The sequence below is a fragment of the Brassica rapa genome, chromosome A04 (genome assembly GCF_000309985.2).
Source record: "Brassica rapa cultivar Chiifu-401-42 chromosome A04, CAAS_Brap_v3.01, whole genome shotgun sequence".
Classification (NCBI taxonomy): Eukaryota; Viridiplantae; Streptophyta; class Magnoliopsida; order Brassicales; family Brassicaceae; genus Brassica; species Brassica rapa.
This window is the reverse complement of record NC_024798.2, coordinates 10,735,480-10,757,768: the sequence shown is the minus strand read 5'-3', so window position 1 is coordinate 10,757,768 and position 22,289 is coordinate 10,735,480. Positions and strand designations below refer to the sequence as shown.

The 22,289-nt window shown below is 32.4% G+C and overlaps 4 protein-coding genes and 1 long non-coding RNA gene across 5 annotated transcripts; 3 read left to right on the top strand and 2 right to left on the bottom strand.

Annotated features, from left to right (window-relative positions):
• The first annotated feature begins 103 nt into the window (after positions 1-103).
• On the top strand, positions 104-6,234 carry LOC117133679 (receptor-like serine/threonine-protein kinase SD1-8). Its single transcript, XM_033290466.1, has 7 exons — positions 104-2,135; positions 2,232-2,393; positions 2,486-2,592; positions 2,680-2,890; positions 2,992-3,232; positions 3,329-3,476; positions 3,559-6,234. The coding sequence occupies exons 1-7, from the start codon at positions 881-883 to the stop codon at positions 3,886-3,888; spliced, it is 2,454 nt and encodes an 817-aa protein (XP_033146357.1). The 5' UTR covers positions 104-880; the 3' UTR covers positions 3,889-6,234.
• Positions 6,235-6,702: 468 nt separating this feature from the next.
• Positions 6,703-7,927, bottom strand: LOC117133621. Its single transcript, XR_004457556.1, has 2 exons — positions 7,785-7,927; positions 6,703-7,334 (listed from the first exon to the last, which is right to left on the bottom strand). It is a non-coding gene; the product is annotated as an uncharacterized LOC117133621 (long non-coding RNA).
• Positions 7,928-8,226: 299 nt separating this feature from the next.
• LOC117133620 (receptor-like serine/threonine-protein kinase SD1-8) lies at positions 8,227-12,207 on the top strand. Its single transcript, XM_033290248.1, has 7 exons — positions 8,227-10,259; positions 10,356-10,517; positions 10,610-10,716; positions 10,804-11,014; positions 11,116-11,356; positions 11,453-11,600; positions 11,683-12,207. Exons 1-7 carry the CDS (start codon positions 9,005-9,007, stop codon positions 12,010-12,012), a joined length of 2,454 nt encoding a protein of 817 aa, XP_033146139.1. The 5' UTR covers positions 8,227-9,004; the 3' UTR covers positions 12,013-12,207.
• A 2,619-nt stretch (positions 12,208-14,826) lies between these two features.
• Positions 14,827-16,030, bottom strand: LOC108870403 (putative defensin-like protein 38). Its single transcript, XM_033290250.1, has 2 exons — positions 15,909-16,030; positions 14,827-15,458 (listed from the first exon to the last, which is right to left on the bottom strand). Exons 1-2 carry the CDS (start codon positions 15,970-15,972, stop codon positions 15,250-15,252), a joined length of 273 nt encoding a protein of 90 aa, XP_033146141.1. The 5' UTR covers positions 15,973-16,030; the 3' UTR covers positions 14,827-15,249.
• A 1,044-nt stretch (positions 16,031-17,074) lies between these two features.
• On the top strand, positions 17,075-20,331 carry LOC103848772 (receptor-like serine/threonine-protein kinase SD1-8). The gene is made up of 7 exons (XM_033290249.1): positions 17,075-18,383; positions 18,480-18,641; positions 18,734-18,840; positions 18,928-19,138; positions 19,240-19,480; positions 19,577-19,724; positions 19,807-20,331. The coding sequence occupies exons 1-7, from the start codon at positions 17,129-17,131 to the stop codon at positions 20,134-20,136; spliced, it is 2,454 nt and encodes an 817-aa protein (XP_033146140.1). The 5' UTR covers positions 17,075-17,128; the 3' UTR covers positions 20,137-20,331.
• The last annotated feature ends 1,958 nt before the right edge of the window (positions 20,332-22,289 follow it).

Genomic DNA, 22,289 nt, shown 5'->3' with positions numbered 1-22,289 from the left:
CATTTTTAATTTTCTTTGGATTTTCAAAAGAAGAAGGTTTATTGAAAGCAAAAGATCCTAGTCGACAATTTGGCATATTATCTAGAGTTATTTTTGGGTTCACTCTCTAGGGTGAACCTCTAGATTCATCAATTAATAGTATTTTGTTATTTCATATTCAATATCTTTAAAAAAATATTGTAGGTATATTATATTTTTAATATAAAAAGGTAAAATAAATAAAAATAGTAGTAGTTGTAAAAAAAGAATTTTTTAAAAATATTTTTATCGCCGTCAGCAAAATACTAAACTCTAAACCCTTGAAATATCCTAAACTTTGGATAAAACCTAAACTCTAAATTAAAACACTAGACACTAAATCTTGAAAATACTAAACCCTTGATCCTAAACCCTAAAATACTTGGACAAAAATAATTAAAAATAACAGTAATTGCTAAAGTTTTTTTTTTAAAAATATTTTTAACGCCATAAACAAAACACTAAATTTTACTGATATTTTAATAAAAATGGTTCTCCTTAAGAAGTTTTAGAAAGCAGTGAATTTTCTCGGGATGGCCAAACACTAAGGAGCATCCGCGTCTCCCGGCAAACATAGGTTTGCATGACCTAAAATAGAGGATCATGTTTTGATATCATCGATGTGGAGTTTGTTCGATTAGTCAAGGACTTCATATGCTATGCTTTTTCCTGAATAGTTAAATTAATTGCACATGTAGTTTTGCTATCATTTGTGTTCAAATTAATAGACAGATTGTAAAAGTCAAAGCAATATTGTGAAAATTCAAAGCGTATATGGTCAACTGAACTTAGTGTAGAACAAAAATATATATACCGTCAATGACTAAACAACACAAAAGTAAACAAAAAAAGAAAAAGAGAGATGAAGGTACGTTTTTTCTTCATCTTAGTTCTCCATCTTTCCTCAAAATATGATTCGAAAATTGTATCGACAGAGCCGTTTAAGATATCTACTCGAAGAAACATCTTGTCCCCAGAAAAAGTCTTTGTGTTTGGTTTCTTTAAACCGTCGACAACTTCCGGAGTAGCTGACCGCTGGTATCTCGGCATATGGCACCACAGGTTTCCTCAGGAAGTCGTATGGGTTGCGAATAGAGACAACCCAATGTCGAAGCCCGTAGGAACCCTCAAAATCTTGGATACCAACCTGGTACTCCTTGATCAACACGGTACCCGCGTCTGGTGGACCAATAGGACTAGCACAAATCTCATGAAATCACTAGTGACTGGAGAGCTTCTTGACAGTGGGAACTTCGTGTTAAGGTACTTCAACAACGACTCATCAACTGGGTGTTTGTGGCAGAGTTTCGATTTTCCGACGGATGCTTTAGTGTCCAATATGAAACTAGGGTTTGATGCCAAATCGAATATAAATAGGGTCTTGGAATCTTGGAGAAGCTCGGATGATCCGTCATCAGGAGAATTCACCTATGGAGTGGAACGTCATGAGCTCGTGCAGAGTGTCACTCGGAAGAAGGGTCTGCCAACATTCCGGAGTGAACCCTGGAAGATTAAAAATGAGAGTGGAAATTTCACCTACGTGACGTACAACATTACCGTAACCAGAGAAGAGGCCACATATTTCTTCACTGTCACTAATAAAACCTTCTTTTCCATATTGAGATTGTCCTACAACGGCGTGTTGAAGCGGTCAACTTGGGTTCCAAAACCACAACAATTGTGGAAACGCGTAGATCGTATTTTACCGCATGATGCATGCGGGTTATACAACAAATGTGGACCTAATGGTATATGTGATACAAGCAGATCACGAATCTGTGGTTGCATTCATGGATTTAAGCCGAGAGACCAAGAAGCATGGGGTTTTCAAGACTGGACAGGTGGGTGTATGAGGAAGACTAAGTTGAATTGCTCTGGAGATGGGTTTGAGAAGCTTAGGAAAATGAAGTTGCCGGATATTACAAAGTCTATTGTGGACATGACTATTGGGTTGAAGGAATGCAAAGAAAAGTGCAATAGGAATTGCAATTGTACTGCATTTGCTAACCCGGATATGCAAAATAGCTGTGTGATTTGGGTGGGAGAAATCCTCGATCTTCGGAAGAGCATGATTGCCGGTCAAGATCTATTTGTTAGATTGGCTGCCACTGATATATGTAAGTTATGCTAAAAAGAAAGATAGAATGTAGATATGTTTTCATTTTATAATCTATCATTAATTTTAACTTGGATTCTTTTACTTGTTTCTTTAGCGGTGACAAATTCAAACAAAAATACAAGAAAAATGAGTGCAAAAAGCATAATGTTGATTATTGGAATCTGCATTGTGTTTCTTCTGGGTGTCATTTTCATATTGTTCTGTTTCTGGAAAAGAAAGAAGAGGATTCCAACAAGAACCGTTGCACCACCTATTGGTATTCCTGAGATTATCTTTCTTAATTTTATTTTTATCTTCTGTCTGAATAGATAAAAAGGTTTTAAATGATCATAATTAATACATATATAGGGAATTTACAATGTGTACCGATGGAGCTAGTAAAGGTTGTCAAGGCCACAGAAAACTTTTCTGATTGCAACAAGATAGGAAAAGGTGGTTACGGTATTGTTTACAAGGTATAAACGTATATAGAAAATATATTACTGGGCTAAGCTAAACTCCCTGAAACTTATATATAACACGTACGTGGTAACTGGAAACAGGGGATTTTACCAGACGGGCAAGCAATCGCAGCTAAAAGGCTGTTGGTGAGATCAGCTCATGGGATCGAAGGTTTCACCAACGAGGTGAATTTGATCGCCAGCGTTCAACATGTCAACCTCGTCCAGCTACTCGGATACTGCTTTGAGGGAGAGGAGATGATTCTACTCTTTGAACTAATGGAGAATTCCAGTCTCGATACGTATATTTTCGGTACTTTCTTTTTTTCTTTTTCTACAAACTAAGTGTATACTAAAGTTGAATGCTTATTATTTGGAACTAAAATTAAAATTAATTTGGATTTGATTTTGTAGACAAAACCAAAAGCTATAAGATTGATTGGGAGAAGCGATGGGATATAACTAATGGTATTGCTCGGGGACTTTTATATCTTCATCAAGATTCTCGGTATCGGATCCTCCACAGGGACCTGAAACCGAGCAACATCTTGCTTGACAAAGATATGGTACCAAAAATCTCCGACTTCGGGATGGCTAAGCTATTTGCAAGGGATGAGACAGAAGCTACTAGTACAACGAATATGGTCGGAACTTTGTAAGCACCACCGCCAACATTTTGGAATATATAGAAATATAGAATATCATTCTGCTTTTTAAGTCTCACAAGTGTGTTTACTGTTTGGTTACTCAGCGGCTATATGCCTCCCGAATACGCGATAGATAGGATATGCTCTGTCAAATCAGACGTTTTCAGTTTTGGAGTCTTGCTTCTCGAGATAATCGCTGGAAAGAGAAACAACGAATTCTTATACTACAACGAAGAAAGCCTTCTTTTCTATGTGAGTCTGACAAATCAAGTTCTATTGTTCTTTTCTTTTTTTCTGATTGATCAAAATGCTTTGGGTTTTTTTTTTTGAACAGATATGGAAGCTCTGGTTGGAAGGAAAAGGGCTCGATATTGTAGATCCTGTTATCGTTGATTCCTCATCAACATTTCGACCAAGTGAGGTTCTAAGATGCATCCATATTGGTCTCCTGTGTGTTCAAGAAAGTAAAGATAATAGACCGCTGATGTCGTCTGTTATGTTGATGCTCACAAGCGATAAAACAGAGATGAATCAGCCTGAACGTCCTGGTTCTTTCGTCATTCGAAATCGTTTTGTGATTGGTTCCTCATCATCAAACCTGCCAAACAAAGAAACTTGCACGCCGTTCGATATAGCCGACTGGACGCCCGTTAGTGCTGGGTAATCAGCTCTTCACCTCAGGCTAAGACAGTCTTTTCTCGTCTAAATTTTATTACATAGTAAAACAAATGTATTATCATAGTAAATACATGCACTGTCAAATAGTAAGCCTTAATAATGGGTTCTTTATAAGAAATGCTGTGACTAAATATGTTGATTTTATAGTTTGTTATTATTCCCTCTCAAATTATGCAACCCACTTTATTTCCTCTTAAAAATGTTGACTTCTTTAGAAAATTCCCCAAACATCACATTAAAATCGAAGAAAATCAAACTTGTAAACCTATCATTAACTTTGTACCCACAATTTTTTAGCAAAACACATCACCAAATCCAACTGACCTAGTGACTAATAATATACACCAATTATTTGTCTGTGAATTCATAGTGATGCAATGGTTGTCATGAGGCCCGGCCCTGAAACTTCTGAAAAAACATTGGGCCGGAAGCTTAAAAAAAAATTTGGGCCGAAATAAATTATAAAAACAAGGAAAACATTTGCAGTTTCAAAGAATTGAAACCATGACAGCCACTTACTTACTCTGCATGTTTTCTCGGTTGAACTAATGAAACTTTTAAAAAAATAAAGGCCGATAAATTATGTATTTTAAAAACGGCTGGAAGCTTATGCTTCCTCTGTTTCCTACCAGGGCCGCTACTGGTCATGTATATATCTTTCATACACATATACAGACCACACGGTAAGGTTAAATGATTAATACAACAGAGAATGGTACGGTTTAATTATAGTAAGTCAAGTCACATGCATTATGACCTTATAAATCTCTTACTTATTAATAGAGAAACATTACTATGGAGTAATTTTTGTTTTCTACTTTAATTACAACAGTGTAATTTTGCTGACGTATCAAACTAATTGTCCTTCTCAGCCCAATTATTTAAATTTCCTTTCATTACTAGAAAATTTACATAAAATGCCACTGGTCTAACTATTTCGTCCGACATGATTTTTAAAATATGTCTATTGTTCTATGTTCAAACTCTTACTAACCGCCAATTTATTAAAACATACCCATTCGGTTCTCACTTTATTTGATCAGACCAACACCAATTTCAACTAAAGATTGTTCTATATTCACTCTTACCAACCGCCAGTTTATTATAAAATACCAACTCGGTTCTCTATTTATTTCATCAGACCAACACCATTGTCAACTGATGGTGCTTCCGTGCATCCCAAACTACATTTGTACCTACAAAAAGACAATTTTGATTATTTTTTTTGCACAATGTCATTATTCTATTAAAAAGGTGTTATGTGCCAGAACTCCACCATTCTATCTTCGACTGTTTCAGCCATTTATGTCACTATTGTGTCATCGTATAATTAATCGTATTTTATATGTACCATCATATGAATAATCATAGAATTGATAGTATTTTATATGTATAATCATATAAATAATCACATATATTATATTTTAAAACTTAATGTGAAATAAAAAAACCATAATTTAAGTTAGTGTTTGAAATGGAGCTTTGTATTTTAAGAATATGCATGTATATATTTGAAATTATAATCTTAGATAGATTTGCTATCTATTTATTTTAATTAAATATATTAAATAAATTTGTAAAATTTGCATAATTACCAAAAATTAAAACTAAATAATATTTATAAAATTTGTAGATATATTAGAAAATAATGATTTTACGATTAAATTTTTATAATTTTCTAAAAAAATTGTATACATTTTTGAAAATTTTAGTAATAAAATTTTATAATTTAAAAATATATAATTAAATTATATTTCGAAATTTATAATTCCATATTTGAATATATTTAGTTTAATGGTGATTTATGAGTTATTTCCATATTCTAAAAAAATTTCCAAAAATATAAATTGACATTAAATGCAATTATCCATGTCATATTAAGCTATAATACATGTCATCAATTTCAGTAGCCATGTCATATTTGTTTTGTGAAATTGATTGTAGAAAGAACATGTGGCAAAATCACTTCACAAATATAGTCTGAGGGATATAAAAAAAATAACTAATGCATATCTTATATGCATTTTAATTGAATTAAAATAATTAAATTAATTTTAATCTAAATAAATTATGAATTATTCTTAGATAATCTTAATTTTAATTCTAATCAAATTAAGAATTAAAATTATCAAAGCTTTTTTTATTCAAAACTGATTTAACTAAATCAAGCATATCTAAATCCATATCAACACTTTGATATAATCTGGGGATTTTAAAATACATATTTATTTACACAAGTAATCATTTATTAGTAATATAAAAGAATTATTACTATATAATTGTGATAAATAATATATTTATGTATCTTACATATACGAGACATGCAAAAATACTACAAGACAACATCATGCTGAAAACTAATCGATAACAATAATTCTAATTTTATTGATTACAATAATTACCACCTTGTATCAGATATTATTAGGGTCATTTTCCTTAATATTCATAACAACTCCATTTATTAAGAATATAGCCATGCATTGATATCTGTGTCAATTTTATATGAATATGGATAACGTTCTCTTTCCCCACGCAAAGGAGAAAGAGGAAGCGGCGGGGATGGTAGAAGAGAGAGAGAGAGAGAGAGAGTGAGAGAGAGAGAGAGAACGAGATAAAATAGTATAGATTTAAAATCACGTTTATGAAAAATTGTACTCCCTCCGTTTCAAAATAGATGATGTTTTAGTGAGTTTTTTATGTTTCAATATAGATGATGTTTTCATATATCAATGCACTTTTTCACTTTATCAAAAACTGTGTAACCAATGATATTTTGTAGTATGTTTTCTTTGAATAACTTTTAATTTATATTTTAATGATATTTTTAAGATAAAAAACAATTTTTTTAATAGTTATGCACAATATTAAAACTTCATGTATTTTGAAACAGAGGGAGTATAAAATTTATAAAATATATGTTTGTTTTGAAAGTTTTAAACCTATAGATGGAGAAATCATAATTGTTTTAATAGGAACTGAAACCAATTAAAAATTGATGGAGAAATCATAATTGTAAAAAGAAAAAAAAATTGTTCACACGTAAAAATAAATGTGTTCATGTCAAGGATAATACATCAATTATTACACAAACATTATAGCACTTTATTTATTATAGGTATACAATCAATTTAAGTCCTACTATGAATATAGGACAAAATTTCTCATATTATTATTTTGAACACAAGCGAATTAGTTTTATACCATAATCAAATTAGGGTTTTTATTAACAATTGAATTGCCAGCAGTAGCAAGCTTTTTTTGTAGTCTTTGGAAGTAGTAGACATTTTCCTTCAATATAAGTTTCTTTCGTCCAACAAGTGTTTTTGCACAATGCATCAGCATCTTTTTTATTACAAGTGTCAGGTGGAGCCCTCTTGCTTCGTACTTTCTCACAATATATATCCCGCCTTTGAGCATGTCCATTTTGTATTTCTGGAAAGTGAGAAATATGTAAATCATATTGATTAAATATATAATAAAGTTGTGCGGATTACGTTTAGATCAAAAACAAAAAAAATAATTGTATAAGAAATTACATAGCAGTTGTTAGATTTGTGCATGTGATATTTAAAAATTGTTACAAAATTAACATACTAGAAAAATAAAACACCTTAATTCCCTGATGATATATGTTTGCAAACATTTACAGAAATATGTTTGCAAAGTACGTAAATATAGATGTAAAATAAAAATAAAAATTATCCCTATATATCATTTAGTTTTTTACCTTTTAGCACTAATATGCCATCTTAACTTTAGATGCTACAATTTTGAATATATTATATAAACAAGTACATATAAAATAATCTAACGGAGACACCATAATTTTGCTTATTTGGAATGATTGTTTTTTTTTTAGACCTATTTGAAATGATTGTTTACCTGTAGAAATCAATAAGATCATCAAAAAAACAACGAACACAACACTGTTTACGCTGCTGGCCATTTGTATATTTTTTCTTTTCTGATTGATCTCTTCTTTTTGATTTAGATTTAGTAATTTGTGAATTTAAAAAATCATCTGATTCTTCAATATAAAGCATTTTCAATCTTTTTTTAGAAAGAAAATTACAGGGCCTTCCACAAAAATGTCTGTGAAACACTAGCCAGGAGAGAAAATAGGAAATCAAAGACTTCACATTTTTCACATTTATGGTTTTTCTTTTACTTGGAAATTAATTTTGTTTGTAGGTTTTATTTTTTTTTCCTTAAAGTTTAATACATTTTTAATTTTCTTTGGATTTTCAAAAGAAGAAGGTTTATTGAAAGCAAAAGATCCTAGTCGACAATTTGGCATATTATCTAGAGTTATTTTTGGGTTCACTCTCTAGGGTGAACCTCTAGATTCATCAATTAATAGTATTTTGTTATTTCATATTCAATATCTTTAAAAAAATATTGTAGGTATATTATATTTTTAATATAAAAAGGTAAAATAAATAAAAATAGTAGTAGTTGTAAAAAAAGAATTTTTTAAAAATATTTTTATCGCCGTCAGCAAAATACTAAACTCTAAACCCTTGAAATATCCTAAACTTTGGATAAAACCTAAACCCTAAATTAAAACACTAGACACTAAATCTTGAAAATACTAAACCCTTGATCCTAAACCCTAAAATACTTGGACAAAAATAATTAAAAATAACAGTAATTGCTAAAGTTTTTTTTTTAAAAAATATTTTTAACGCCATAAACAAAACACTAAATTTTACTGATATTTTAATAAAAATGGTTCTCCTTAAGAAGTTTTAGAAAGCAGTGAATTTTCTCGGGATGGCCAAACACTAAGGAGCATCCGCGTCTCCCGGCAAACATAGGTTTGCATGACCTAAAATAGAGGATCATGTTTTGATATCATCGATGTGGAGTTTGTTCGATTAGTCAAGGACTTCATATGCTATGCTTTTTCCTGAATAGTTAAATTAATTGCACATGTAGTTTTGCTATCATTTGTGTTCAAATTAATAGACAGATTGTAAAAGTCAAAGCAATATTGTGAAAATTCAAAGCGTATATGGTCAACTGAACTTAGTGTAGAACAAAAATATATATACCGTCAATGACTAAACAACACAAAAGTAAACAAAAAAAGAAAAAGAGAGATGAAGGTACGTTTTTTCTTCATCTTAGTTCTCCATCTTTCCTCAAAATATGATTCGAAAATTGTATCGACAGAGCCGTTTAAGATATCTACTCGAAGAAACATCTTGTCCCCAGAAAAAGTCTTTGTGTTTGGTTTCTTTAAACCGTCGACAACTTCCGGAGTAGCTGACCGCTGGTATCTCGGCATATGGCACCACAGGTTTCCTCAGGAAGTCGTATGGGTTGCGAATAGAGACAACCCAATGTCGAAGCCCGTAGGAACCCTCAAAATCTTGGATACCAACCTGGTACTCCTTGATCAACACGGTACCCGCGTCTGGTGGACCAATAGGACTAGCACAAATCTCATGAAATCACTAGTGACTGGAGAGCTTCTTGACAGTGGGAACTTCGTGTTAAGGTACTTCAACAACGACTCATCAACTGGGTGTTTGTGGCAGAGTTTCGATTTTCCGACGGATGCTTTAGTGTCCAATATGAAACTAGGGTTTGATGCCAAATCGAATATAAATAGGGTCTTGGAATCTTGGAGAAGCTCGGATGATCCGTCATCAGGAGAATTCACCTATGGAGTGGAACGTCATGAGCTCGTGCAGAGTGTCACTCGGAAGAAGGGTCTGCCAACATTCCGGAGTGAACCCTGGAAGATTAAAAATGAGAGTGGAAATTTCACCTACGTGACGTACAACATTACCGTAACCAGAGAAGAGGCCACATATTTCTTCACTGTCACTAATAAAACCTTCTTTTCCATATTGAGATTGTCCTACAACGGCGTGTTGAAGCGGTCAACTTGGGTTCCAAAACCACAACAATTGTGGAAACGCGTAGATCGTATTTTACCGCATGATGCATGCGGGTTATACAACAAATGTGGACCTAATGGTATATGTGATACAAGCAGATCACGAATCTGTGGTTGCATTCATGGATTTAAGCCGAGAGACCAAGAAGCATGGGGTTTTCAAGACTGGACAGGTGGGTGTATGAGGAAGACTAAGTTGAATTGCTCTGGAGATGGGTTTGAGAAGCTTAGGAAAATGAAGTTGCCGGATATTACAAAGTCTATTGTGGACATGACTATTGGGTTGAAGGAATGCAAAGAAAAGTGCAATAGGAATTGCAATTGTACTGCATTTGCTAACCCGGATATGCAAAATAGCTGTGTGATTTGGGTGGGAGAAATCCTCGATCTTCGGAAGAGCATGATTGCCGGTCAAGATCTATTTGTTAGATTGGCTGCCACTGATATATGTAAGTTATGCTAAAAAGAAAGATAGAATGTAGATATGTTTTCATTTTATAATCTATCATTAATTTTAACTTGGATTCTTTTACTTGTTTCTTTAGCGGTGACAAATTCAAACAAAAATACAAGAAAAATGAGTGCAAAAAGCATAATGTTGATTATTGGAATCTGCATTGTGTTTCTTCTGGGTGTCATTTTCATATTGTTCTGTTTCTGGAAAAGAAAGAAGAGGATTCCAACAAGAACCGTTGCACCACCTATTGGTATTCCTGAGATTATCTTTCTTAATTTTATTTTTATCTTCTGTCTGAATAGATAAAAAGGTTTTAAATGATCATAATTAATACATATATAGGGAATTTACAATGTGTACCGATGGAGCTAGTAAAGGTTGTCAAGGCCACAGAAAACTTTTCTGATTGCAACAAGATAGGAAAAGGTGGTTACGGTATTGTTTACAAGGTATAAACGTATATAGAAAATATATTACTGGGCTAAGCTAAACTCCCTGAAACTTATATATAACACGTACGTGGTAACTGGAAACAGGGGATTTTACCAGACGGGCAAGCAATCGCAGCTAAAAGGCTGTTGGTGAGATCAGCTCATGGGATCGAAGGTTTCACCAACGAGGTGAATTTGATCGCCAGCGTTCAACATGTCAACCTCGTCCAGCTACTCGGATACTGCTTTGAGGGAGAGGAGATGATTCTACTCTTTGAACTAATGGAGAATTCCAGTCTCGATACGTATATTTTCGGTACTTTCTTTTTTTCTTTTTCTACAAACTAAGTGTATACTAAAGTTGAATGCTTATTATTTGGAACTAAAATTAAAATTAATTTGGATTTGATTTTGTAGACAAAACCAAAAGCTATAAGATTGATTGGGAGAAGCGATGGGATATAACTAATGGTATTGCTCGGGGACTTTTATATCTTCATCAAGATTCTCGGTATCGGATCCTCCACAGGGACCTGAAACCGAGCAACATCTTGCTTGACAAAGATATGGTACCAAAAATCTCCGACTTCGGGATGGCTAAGCTATTTGCAAGGGATGAGACAGAAGCTACTAGTACAACGAATATGGTCGGAACTTTGTAAGCACCACCGCCAACATTTTGGAATATATAGAAATATAGAATATCATTCTGCTTTTTAAGTCTCACAAGTGTGTTTACTGTTTGGTTACTCAGCGGCTATATGCCTCCCGAATACGCGATAGATAGGATATGCTCTGTCAAATCAGACGTTTTCAGTTTTGGAGTCTTGCTTCTCGAGATAATCGCTGGAAAGAGAAACAACGAATTCTTATACTACAACGAAGAAAGCCTTCTTTTCTATGTGAGTCTGACAAATCAAGTTCTATTGTTCTTTTCTTTTTTTCTGATTGATCAAAATGCTTTGGGTTTTTTTTTTTGAACAGATATGGAAGCTCTGGTTGGAAGGAAAAGGGCTCGATATTGTAGATCCTGTTATCGTTGATTCCTCATCAACATTTCGACCAAGTGAGGTTCTAAGATGCATCCATATTGGTCTCCTGTGTGTTCAAGAAAGTAAAGATAATAGACCGCTGATGTCGTCTGTTATGTTGATGCTCACAAGCGATAAAACAGAGATGAATCAGCCTGAACGTCCTGGTTCTTTCGTCATTCGAAATCGTTTTGTGATTGGTTCCTCATCATCAAACCTGCCAAACAAAGAAACTTGCACGCCGTTCGATATAGCCGACTGGACGCCCGTTAGTGCTGGGTAATCAGCTCTTCACCTCAGGCTAAGACAGTCTTTTCTCGTCTAAATTTTATTACATAGTAAAACAAATGTATTATCATAGTAAATACATGCACTGTCAAATAGTAAGCCTTAATAATGGGTTCTTTATAAGAAATGCTGTGACTAAATATGTTGATTTTATAGTTTGTTATTATTCCCTCTCAAATTATGCAACCCACTTTATTTCCTCTTAAAAATGTTGACTTCTTTAGAAAATTCCCCAAACATCACATTAAAATCGAAGAAAATCAAACTTGTAAACCTATCATTAACTTTGTACCCACAATTTTTTAGCAAAACACATCACCAAATCCAACTGACCTAGTGACTAATAATATACACCAATTATTTGTCTGTGAATTCATAGTGATGCAATGGTTGTCATGAGGCCCGGCCCTGAAACTTCTGAAAAAACATTGGGCCGGAAGCTTAAAAAAAAATTTGGGCCGAAATAAATTATAAAAACAAGGAAAACATTTGCAGTTTCAAAGAATTGAAACCATGACAGCCACTTACTTACTCTGCATGTTTTCTCGGTTGAACTAATGAAACTTTTAAAAAAATAAAGGCCGATAAGTTATGTATTTTAAAAACGGCTGGAAGCTTATGCTTCCTCTGTTTCCTACCAGGGCCGCTACTGGTCATGTATATATCTTTCATACACATATACAGACCACACGGTAAGGTTAAATGATTAATACAACAGAGAATGGTACGGTTTAATTATAGTAAGTCAAGTCACATGCATTATGACCTTATAAATCTCTTACTTATTAATAGAGAAACATTACTATGGAGTAATTTTTGTTTTCTACTTTAATTACAACAGTGTAATTTTGCTGACGTATCAAACTAATTGTCCTTCTCAGCCCAATTATTTAAATTTCCTTTCATTACTAGAAAATTTACATAAAATGCCACTGGTCTAACTATTTCGTCCGACATGATTTTTAAAATATGTCTATTGTTCTATGTTCAAACTCTTACTAACCGCCAATTTATTAAAACATACCCATTCGGTTCTCACTTTATTTGATCAGACCAACACCAATTTCAACTAAAGATTGTTCTATATTCACTCTTACCAACCGCCAGTTTATTATAAAATACCAACTCGGTTCTCTATTTATTTCATCAGACCAACACCATTGTCAACTGATGGTGCTTCCGTGCATCCCAAACTACATTTGTACCTACAAAAAGACAATTTTGATTATTTTTTTTGCACAATGTCATTATTCTATTAAAAAGGTGTTATGTGCCAGAACTCCACCATTCTATCTTCGACTGTTTCAGCCATTTATGTCACTATTGTGTCATCGTATAATTAATCGTATTTTATATGTACCATCATATGAATAATCATAGAATTGATAGTATTTTATATGTATAATCATATAAATAATCACATATATTATATTTTAAAACTTAATGTGAAATAAAAAAACCATAATTTAAGTTAGTGTTTGAAATGGAGCTTTGTATTTTAAGAATATGCATGTATATATTTGAAATTATAATCTTAGATAGATTTGCTATCTATTTATTTTAATTAAATATATTAAATAAATTTGTAAAATTTGCATAATTACCAAAAATTAAAACTAAATAATATTTATAAAATTTGTAGATATATTAGAAAATAATGATTTTACGATTAAATTTTTATAATTTTCTAAAAAATTGTATACATTTTTGAAAATTTTAGTAATAAAATTTTATAATTTAAAAATATATAATTAAATTATATTTCGAAATTTATAATTCCATATTTGAATATATTTAGTTTAATGGTGATTTATGAGTTATTTCCATATTCTAAAAAAATTTCCAAAAATATAAATTGACATTAAATGCAATTATCCATGTCATATTAAGCTATAATACATGTCATCAATTTCAGTAGCCATGTCATATTTGTTTTGTGAAATTGATTGTAGAAAGAACATGTGGCAAAATCACTTCACAAATATAGTCTGAGGGATATAAAAAAAATAACTAATGCATATCTTATATGCATTTTAATTGAATTAAAATAATTAAATTAATTTTAATCTAAATAAATTATGAATTATTCTTAGATAATCTTAATTTTAATTCTAATCAAATTAAGAATTAAAATTATCAAAGCTTTTTTTATTCAAAACTGATTTAACTAAATCAAGCATATCTAAATCCATATCAACACTTTGATATAATCTGGGGATTTTAAAATACATATTTATTTACACAAGTAATCATTTATTAGTAATATAAAAGAATTATTACTATATAATTGTGATAAATAATATATTTATGTATCTTACATATACGAGACATGCAAAAATACTACAAGACAACATCATGCTGAAAACTAATCGATAACAATAATTCTAATTTTATTGATTACAATAATTACCACCTTGTATCAGATATTATTAGGGTCATTTTCCTTAATATTCATAACAACTCCATTTATTAAGAATATAGCCATGCATTGATATCTGTGTCAATTTTATATGAATATGGATAACGTTCTCTTTCCCCACGCAAAGGAGAAAGAGGAAGCGGCGGGGATGGTAGAAAGAGAGAGAGAGAGAGAGAGAGTGAGAGAGAGAGAGAGAACGAGATAAAATAGTATAGATTTAAAATCACGTTTATGAAAAATTGTACTCCCTCCGTTTCAAAATAGATGATGTTTTAGTGAGTTTTTTATGTTTCAATATAGATGATGTTTTCATATATCAATGCACTTTTTCACTTTATCAAAAACTGTGTAACCAATGATATTTTGTAGTATGTTTTCTTTGAATAACTTTTAATTTATATTTTAATGATATTTTTAAGATAAAAAACAATTTTTTTAATAGTTATGCACAATATTAAAACTTCATGTATTTTGAAACAGAGGGAGTATAAAATTTATAAAATATATGTTTGTTTTGAAAGTTTTAAACCTATAGATGGAGAAATCATAATTGTTTTAATAGGAACTGAAACCAATTAAAAATTGATGGAGAAATCATAATTGTAAAAAGAAAAAAAAATTGTTCACACGTAAAAATAAATGTGTTCATGTCAAGGATAATACATCAATTATTACACAAACATTATAGCACTTTATTTATTATAGGTATACAATCAATTTAAGTCCTACTATGAATATAGGACAAAATTTCTCATATTATTATTTTGAACACAAGCGAATTAGTTTTATACCATAATCAAATTAGGGTTTTTATTAACAATTGAATTGCCAGCAGTAGCAAGCTTTTTTTGTAGTCTTTGGAAGTAGTAGACATTTTCCTTCAATATAAGTTTCTTTCGTCCAACAAGTGTTTTTGCACAATGCATCAGCATCTTTTTTATTACAAGTGTCAGGTGGAGCCCTCTTGCTTCGTACTTTCTCACAATATATATCCCGCCTTTGAGCATGTCCATTTTGTATTTCTGGAAAGTGAGAAATATGTAAATCATATTGATTAAATATATAATAAAGTTGTGCGGATTACGTTTAGATCAAAAACAAAAAAAATAATTGTATAAGAAATTACATAGCAGTTGTTAGATTTGTGCATGTGATATTTAAAAATTGTTACAAAATTAACATACTAGAAAAATAAAACACCTTAATTCCCTGATGATATATGTTTGCAAACATTTACAGAAATATGTTTGCAAAGTACGTAAATATAGATGTAAAATAAAAATAAAAATTATCCCTATATATCATTTAGTTTTTTACCTTTTAGCACTAATATGCCATCTTAACTTTAGATGCTACAATTTTGAATATATTATATAAACAAGTACATATAAAATAATCTAACGGAGACACCATAATTTTGCTTATTTGGAATGATTGTTTTTTTTTTAGACCTATTTGAAATGATTGTTTACCTGTAGAAATCAATAAGATCATCAAAAAAACAACGAACACAACACTGTTTACGCTGCTGGCCATTTGTATATTTTTTCTTTTCTGATTGATCTCTTCTTTTTGATTTAGATTTAGTAATTTGTGAATTTAAAAAATCATCTGATTCTTCAATATAAAGCATTTTCAATCTTTTTTTAGAAAGAAAATTACAGGGCCTTCCACAAAAATGTCTGTGAAACACTAGCCAGGAGAGAAAATAGGAAATCAAAGACTTCACATTTTTCACATTTATGGTTTTTCTTTTACTTGGAAATTAATTTTGTTTGTAGGTTTTATTTTTTTTTCCTTAAAGTTTAATACATTTTTAATTTTCTTTGGATTTTCAAAAGAAGAAGGTTTATTGAAAGCAAAAGATCCTAGTCGACAATTTGGCATATTATCTAGAGTTATTTTTGGGTTCACTCTCTAGGGTGAACCTCTAGATTCATCAATTAATAGTATTTTGTTATTTCATATTCAATATCTTTAAAAAAATATTGTAGGTATATTATATTTTTAATATAAAAAGGTAAAATAAATAAAAATAGTAGTAGTTGTAAAAAAAGAATTTTTTAAAAATATTTTTATCGCCGTCAGCAAAATACTAAACTCTAAACCCTTGAAATATCCTAAACTTTGGATAAAACCTAAACCCTAAATTAAAACACTAGACACTAAATCTTGAAAATACTAAACCCTTGATCCTAAACCCTAAAATACTTGGACAAAAATAATTAAAAATAACAGTAATTGCTAAAGTTTTTTTTTTAAAAAATATTTTTAACGCCATAAACAAAACACTAAATTTTACTGATATTTTAATAAAAATGGTTCTCCTTAAGAAGTTTTAGAAAGCAGTGAATTTTCTCGGGATGGCCAAACACTAAGGAGCATCCGCGTCTCCCGGCAAACATAGGTTTGCATGACCTAAAATAGAGGATCATGTTTTGATATCATCGATGTGGAGTTTGTTCGATTAGTCAAGGACTTCATATGCTATGCTTTTTCCTGAATAGTTAAATTAATTGCACATGTAGTTTTGCTATCATTTGTGTTCAAATTAATAGACAGATTGTAAAAGTCAAAGCAATATTGTGAAAATTCAAAGCGTATATGGTCAACTGAACTTAGTGTAGAACAAAAATATATATACCGTCAATGACTAAACAACACAAAAGTAAACAAAAAAAGAAAAAGAGAGATGAAGGTACGTTTTTTCTTCATCTTAGTTCTCCATCTTTCCTCAAAATATGATTCGAAAATTGTATCGACAGAGCCGTTTAAGATATCTACTCGAAGAAACATCTTGTCCCCAGAAAAAGTCTTTGTGTTTGGTTTCTTTAAACCGTCGACAACTTCCGGAGTAGCTGACCGCTGGTATCTCGGCATATGGCACCACAGGTTTCCTCAGGAAGTCGTATGGGTTGCGAATAGAGACAACCCAATGTCGAAGCCCGTAGGAACCCTCAAAATCTTGGATACCAACCTGGTACTCCTTGATCAACACGGTACCCGCGTCTGGTGGACCAATAGGACTAGCACAAATCTCATGAAATCACTAGTGACTGGAGAGCTTCTTGACAGTGGGAACTTCGTGTTAAGGTACTTCAACAACGACTCATCAACTGGGTGTTTGTGGCAGAGTTTCGATTTTCCGACGGATGCTTTAGTGTCCAATATGAAACTAGGGTTTGATGCCAAATCGAATATAAATAGGGTCTTGGAATCTTGGAGAAGCTCGGATGATCCGTCATCAGGAGAATTCACCTATGGAGTGGAACGTCATGAGCTCGTGCAGAGTGTCACTCGGAAGAAGGGTCTGCCAACATTCCGGAGTGAACCCTGGAAGATTAAAAATGAGAGTGGAAATTTCACCTACGTGACGTACAACATTACCGTAACCAGAGAAGAGGCCACATATTTCTTCACTGTCACTAATAAAACCTTCTTTTCCATATTGAGATTGTCCTACAACGGCGTGTTGAAGCGGTCAACTTGGGTTCCAAAACCACAACAATTGTGGAAACGCGTAGATCGTATTTTACCGCATGATGCATGCGGGTTATACAACAAATGTGGACCTAATGGTATATGTGATACAAGCAGATCACGAATCTGTGGTTGCATTCATGGATTTAAGCCGAGAGACCAAGAAGCATGGGGTTTTCAAGACTGGACAGGTGGGTGTATGAGGAAGACTAAGTTGAATTGCTCTGGAGATGGGTTTGAGAAGCTTAGGAAAATGAAGTTGCCGGATATTACAAAGTCTATTGTGGACATGACTATTGGGTTGAAGGAATGCAAAGAAAAGTGCAATAGGAATTGCAATTGTACTGCATTTGCTAACCCGGATATGCAAAATAGCTGTGTGATTTGGGTGGGAGAAATCCTCGATCTTCGGAAGAGCATGATTGCCGGTCAAGATCTATTTGTTAGATTGGCTGCCACTGATATATGTAAGTTATGCTAAAAAGAAAGATAGAATGTAGATATGTTTTCATTTTATAATCTATCATTAATTTTAACTTGGATTCTTTTACTTGTTTCTTTAGCGGTGACAAATTCAAACAAAAATACAAGAAAAATGAGTGCAAAAAGCATAATGTTGATTATTGGAATCTGCATTGTGTTTCTTCTGGGTGTCATTTTCATATTGTTCTGTTTCTGGAAAAGAAAGAAGAGGATTCCAACAAGAACCGTTGCACCACCTATTGGTATTCCTGAGATTATCTTTCTTAATTTTATTTTTATCTTCTGTCTGAATAGATAAAAAGGTTTTAAATGATCATAATTAATACATATATAGGGAATTTACAATGTGTACCGATGGAGCTAGTAAAGGTTGTCAAGGCCACAGAAAACTTTTCTGATTGCAACAAGATAGGAAAAGGTGGTTACGGTATTGTTTACAAGGTATAAACGTATATAGAAAATATATTACTGGGCTAAGCTAAACTCCCTGAAACTTATATATAACACGTACGTGGTAACTGGAAACAGGGGATTTTACCAGACGGGCAAGCAATCGCAGCTAAAAGGCTGTTGGTGAGATCAGCTCATGGGATCGAAGGTTTCACCAACGAGGTGAATTTGATCGCCAGCGTTCAACATGTCAACCTCGTCCAGCTACTCGGATACTGCTTTGAGGGAGAGGAGATGATTCTACTCTTTGAACTAATGGAGAATTCCAGTCTCGATACGTATATTTTCGGTACTTTCTTTTTTTCTTTTTCTACAAACTAAGTGTATACTAAAGTTGAATGCTTATTATTTGGAACTAAAATTAAAATTAATTTGGATTTGATTTTGTAGACAAAACCAAAAGCTATAAGATTGATTGGGAGAAGCGATGGGATATAACTAATGGTATTGCTCGGGGACTTTTATATCTTCATCAAGATTCTCGGTATCGGATCCTCCACAGGGACCTGAAACCGAGCAACATCTTGCTTGACAAAGATATGGTACCAAAAATCTCCGACTTCGGGATGGCTAAGCTATTTGCAAGGGATGAGACAGAAGCTACTAGTACAACGAATATGGTCGGAACTTTGTAAGCACCACCGCCAACATTTTGGAATATATAGAAATATAGAATATCATTCTGCTTTTTAAGTCTCACAAGTGTGTTTACTGTTTGGTTACTCAGCGGCTATATGCCTCCCGAATACGCGATAGATAGGATATGCTCTGTCAAATCAGACGTTTTCAGTTTTGGAGTCTTGCTTCTCGAGATAATCGCTGGAAAGAGAAACAACGAATTCTTATACTACAACGAAGAAAGCCTTCTTTTCTATGTGAGTCTGACAAATCAAGTTCTATTGTTCTTTTCTTTTTTTCTGATTGATCAAAATGCTTTGGGTTTTTTTTTTTGAACAGATATGGAAGCTCTGGTTGGAAGGAAAAGGGCTCGATATTGTAGATCCTGTTATCGTTGATTCCTCATCAACATTTCGACCAAGTGAGGTTCTAAGATGCATCCATATTGGTCTCCTGTGTGTTCAAGAAAGTAAAGATAATAGACCGCTGATGTCGTCTGTTATGTTGATGCTCACAAGCGATAAAACAGAGATGAATCAGCCTGAACGTCCTGGTTCTTTCGTCATTCGAAATCGTTTTGTGATTGGTTCCTCATCATCAAACCTGCCAAACAAAGAAACTTGCACGCCGTTCGATATAGCCGACTGGACGCCCGTTAGTGCTGGGTAATCAGCTCTTCACCTCAGGCTAAGACAGTCTTTTCTCGTCTAAATTTTATTACATAGTAAAACAAATGTATTATCATAGTAAATACATGCACTGTCAAATAGTAAGCCTTAATAATGGGTTCTTTATAAGAAATGCTGTGACTAAATATGTTGATTTTATAGTTTGTTATTATTCCCTCTCAAATTATGCAACCCACTTTATTTCCTCTTAAAAATGTTGACTTCTTTAGAAAATTCCCCAAACATCACATTAAAATCGAAGAAAATCAAACTTGTAAACCTATCATTAACTTTGTACCCACAATTTTTTAGCAAAACACATCACCAAATCCAACTGACCTAGTGACTAATAATATACACCAATTATTTGTCTGTGAATTCATAGTGATGCAATGGTTGTCATGAGGCCCGGCCCTGAAACTTCTGAAAAAACATTGGGCCGGAAGCTTAAAAAAAAATTTGGGCCGAAATAAATTATAAAAACAAAGAAAACATTTGCAGTTTCAAAGAATTGAAACCATGACAGCCACTTACTTACTCTGCATGTTTTCTCGGTTGAACTAATGAAACTTTTAAAAAAATAAAGGCCGATAAGTTATGTATTTTAAAAACGGCTGGAAGCTTATGCTTCCTCCGTTTCCTACCAGGGCCGCTACTGGTCATGTATATATCTTTCATACACATATACAGACCACACGGTAAGGTTAAATGATTAATACAACAGAGAATGGTACGGTTTAATTATAGTAAGTCAAGTCACATGCATTATGACCTTATAAATCTCTTACTTATTAATAGAGAAACATTACTATGGAGTAATTTTTGTTTTCTACTTTAATTACAACAGTGTAATTTTGCTGACGTATCAAACTAATTGTCCTTCTCAGCCCAATTATTTAAATTTCCTTTCATTACTAGAAAATTTACATAAAATGCCACTGGTCTAACTATTTCGTCCGACATGATTTTTAAAATATGTCTATTGTTCTATGTTCAAACTCTTACTAACCGCCAATTTATTAAAACATACCCATTCGGTTCTCACTTTATTTGATCAGACCAACACCAATTTCAACTAAAGATTGTTCTATATTCACTCTTACCAACCGCCAGTTTATTATAAAATACCAACTCGGTTCTCTATTTATTTCATCAGACCAACACCATTGTCAACTGATGGTGCTTCCGTGCATCCCAAACTACATTTGTACCTACAAAAAGACAATTTTGATTTTTTTTTTTGCACAATGTCATTATTCTATTAAAAAGGTGTTATGTGCCAGAACTCCACCATTCTATCTTCGACTGTTTCAGCCATTTATGTCACTATTGTGTCATCGTATAATTAATCGTATTTTATATGTACCATCATATGAATAATCATAGAATTGATAGTATTTTATATGTACAATCATATAAATAATCACATATATTATATTTTAAAACTTAATGTGAAATAAAAAAACCATAATTTAAGTTAGTGTTTGAAATGGAGCTTTGTATTTTATATGTACAATCATATAAATAATCACATATATTATATTTTAAAACTTAATGTGAAATAAAAAAAACCATAATTTAAGTTAGTGTTTGAAATTGAGCTTTGTATTTTATTTTTTTACACATGGAAAACATTTTTTTATAAGGGTTATTGGAAAATCTTTTAGTAAAAATCAATTTTTGAATATATGTATATTTTGAATCAATTTTTGATATATATCAATTTTAAATTATTATTTTGATTTAAAATATGTATATAAAGTTTAAATTTTAATAATGATTATTTTAGACAAAAAAATGTTTTTAGTTAATTAGATTGAGCCATTTTCGTATATGTTAAAGCTAGCCCAGATAAATTTTTTTAACACTTGTAAGTCAATCAAAATATTCTTACTTGTCTGAACCAAACAGGCCAGCAACATAAACACAAAGAAAAAATACACCAGTAGGCATCCTTAAATTAACCCGCGGCGTATGCTTGCCGCCAAGTGCCTAGACGGCCGGTTACGCGGCTAGGCATCCACGTTTTCGAACAAGGGATTAATCCTATACAAATGTGGGGAAGAATTAAAGTCAAAGATCCGAGAAGGATCATGGACACTGAGAGAGCCATGCACACAAAGCTGCTTTTTAAGCTTTCTCACGACGTAAGAT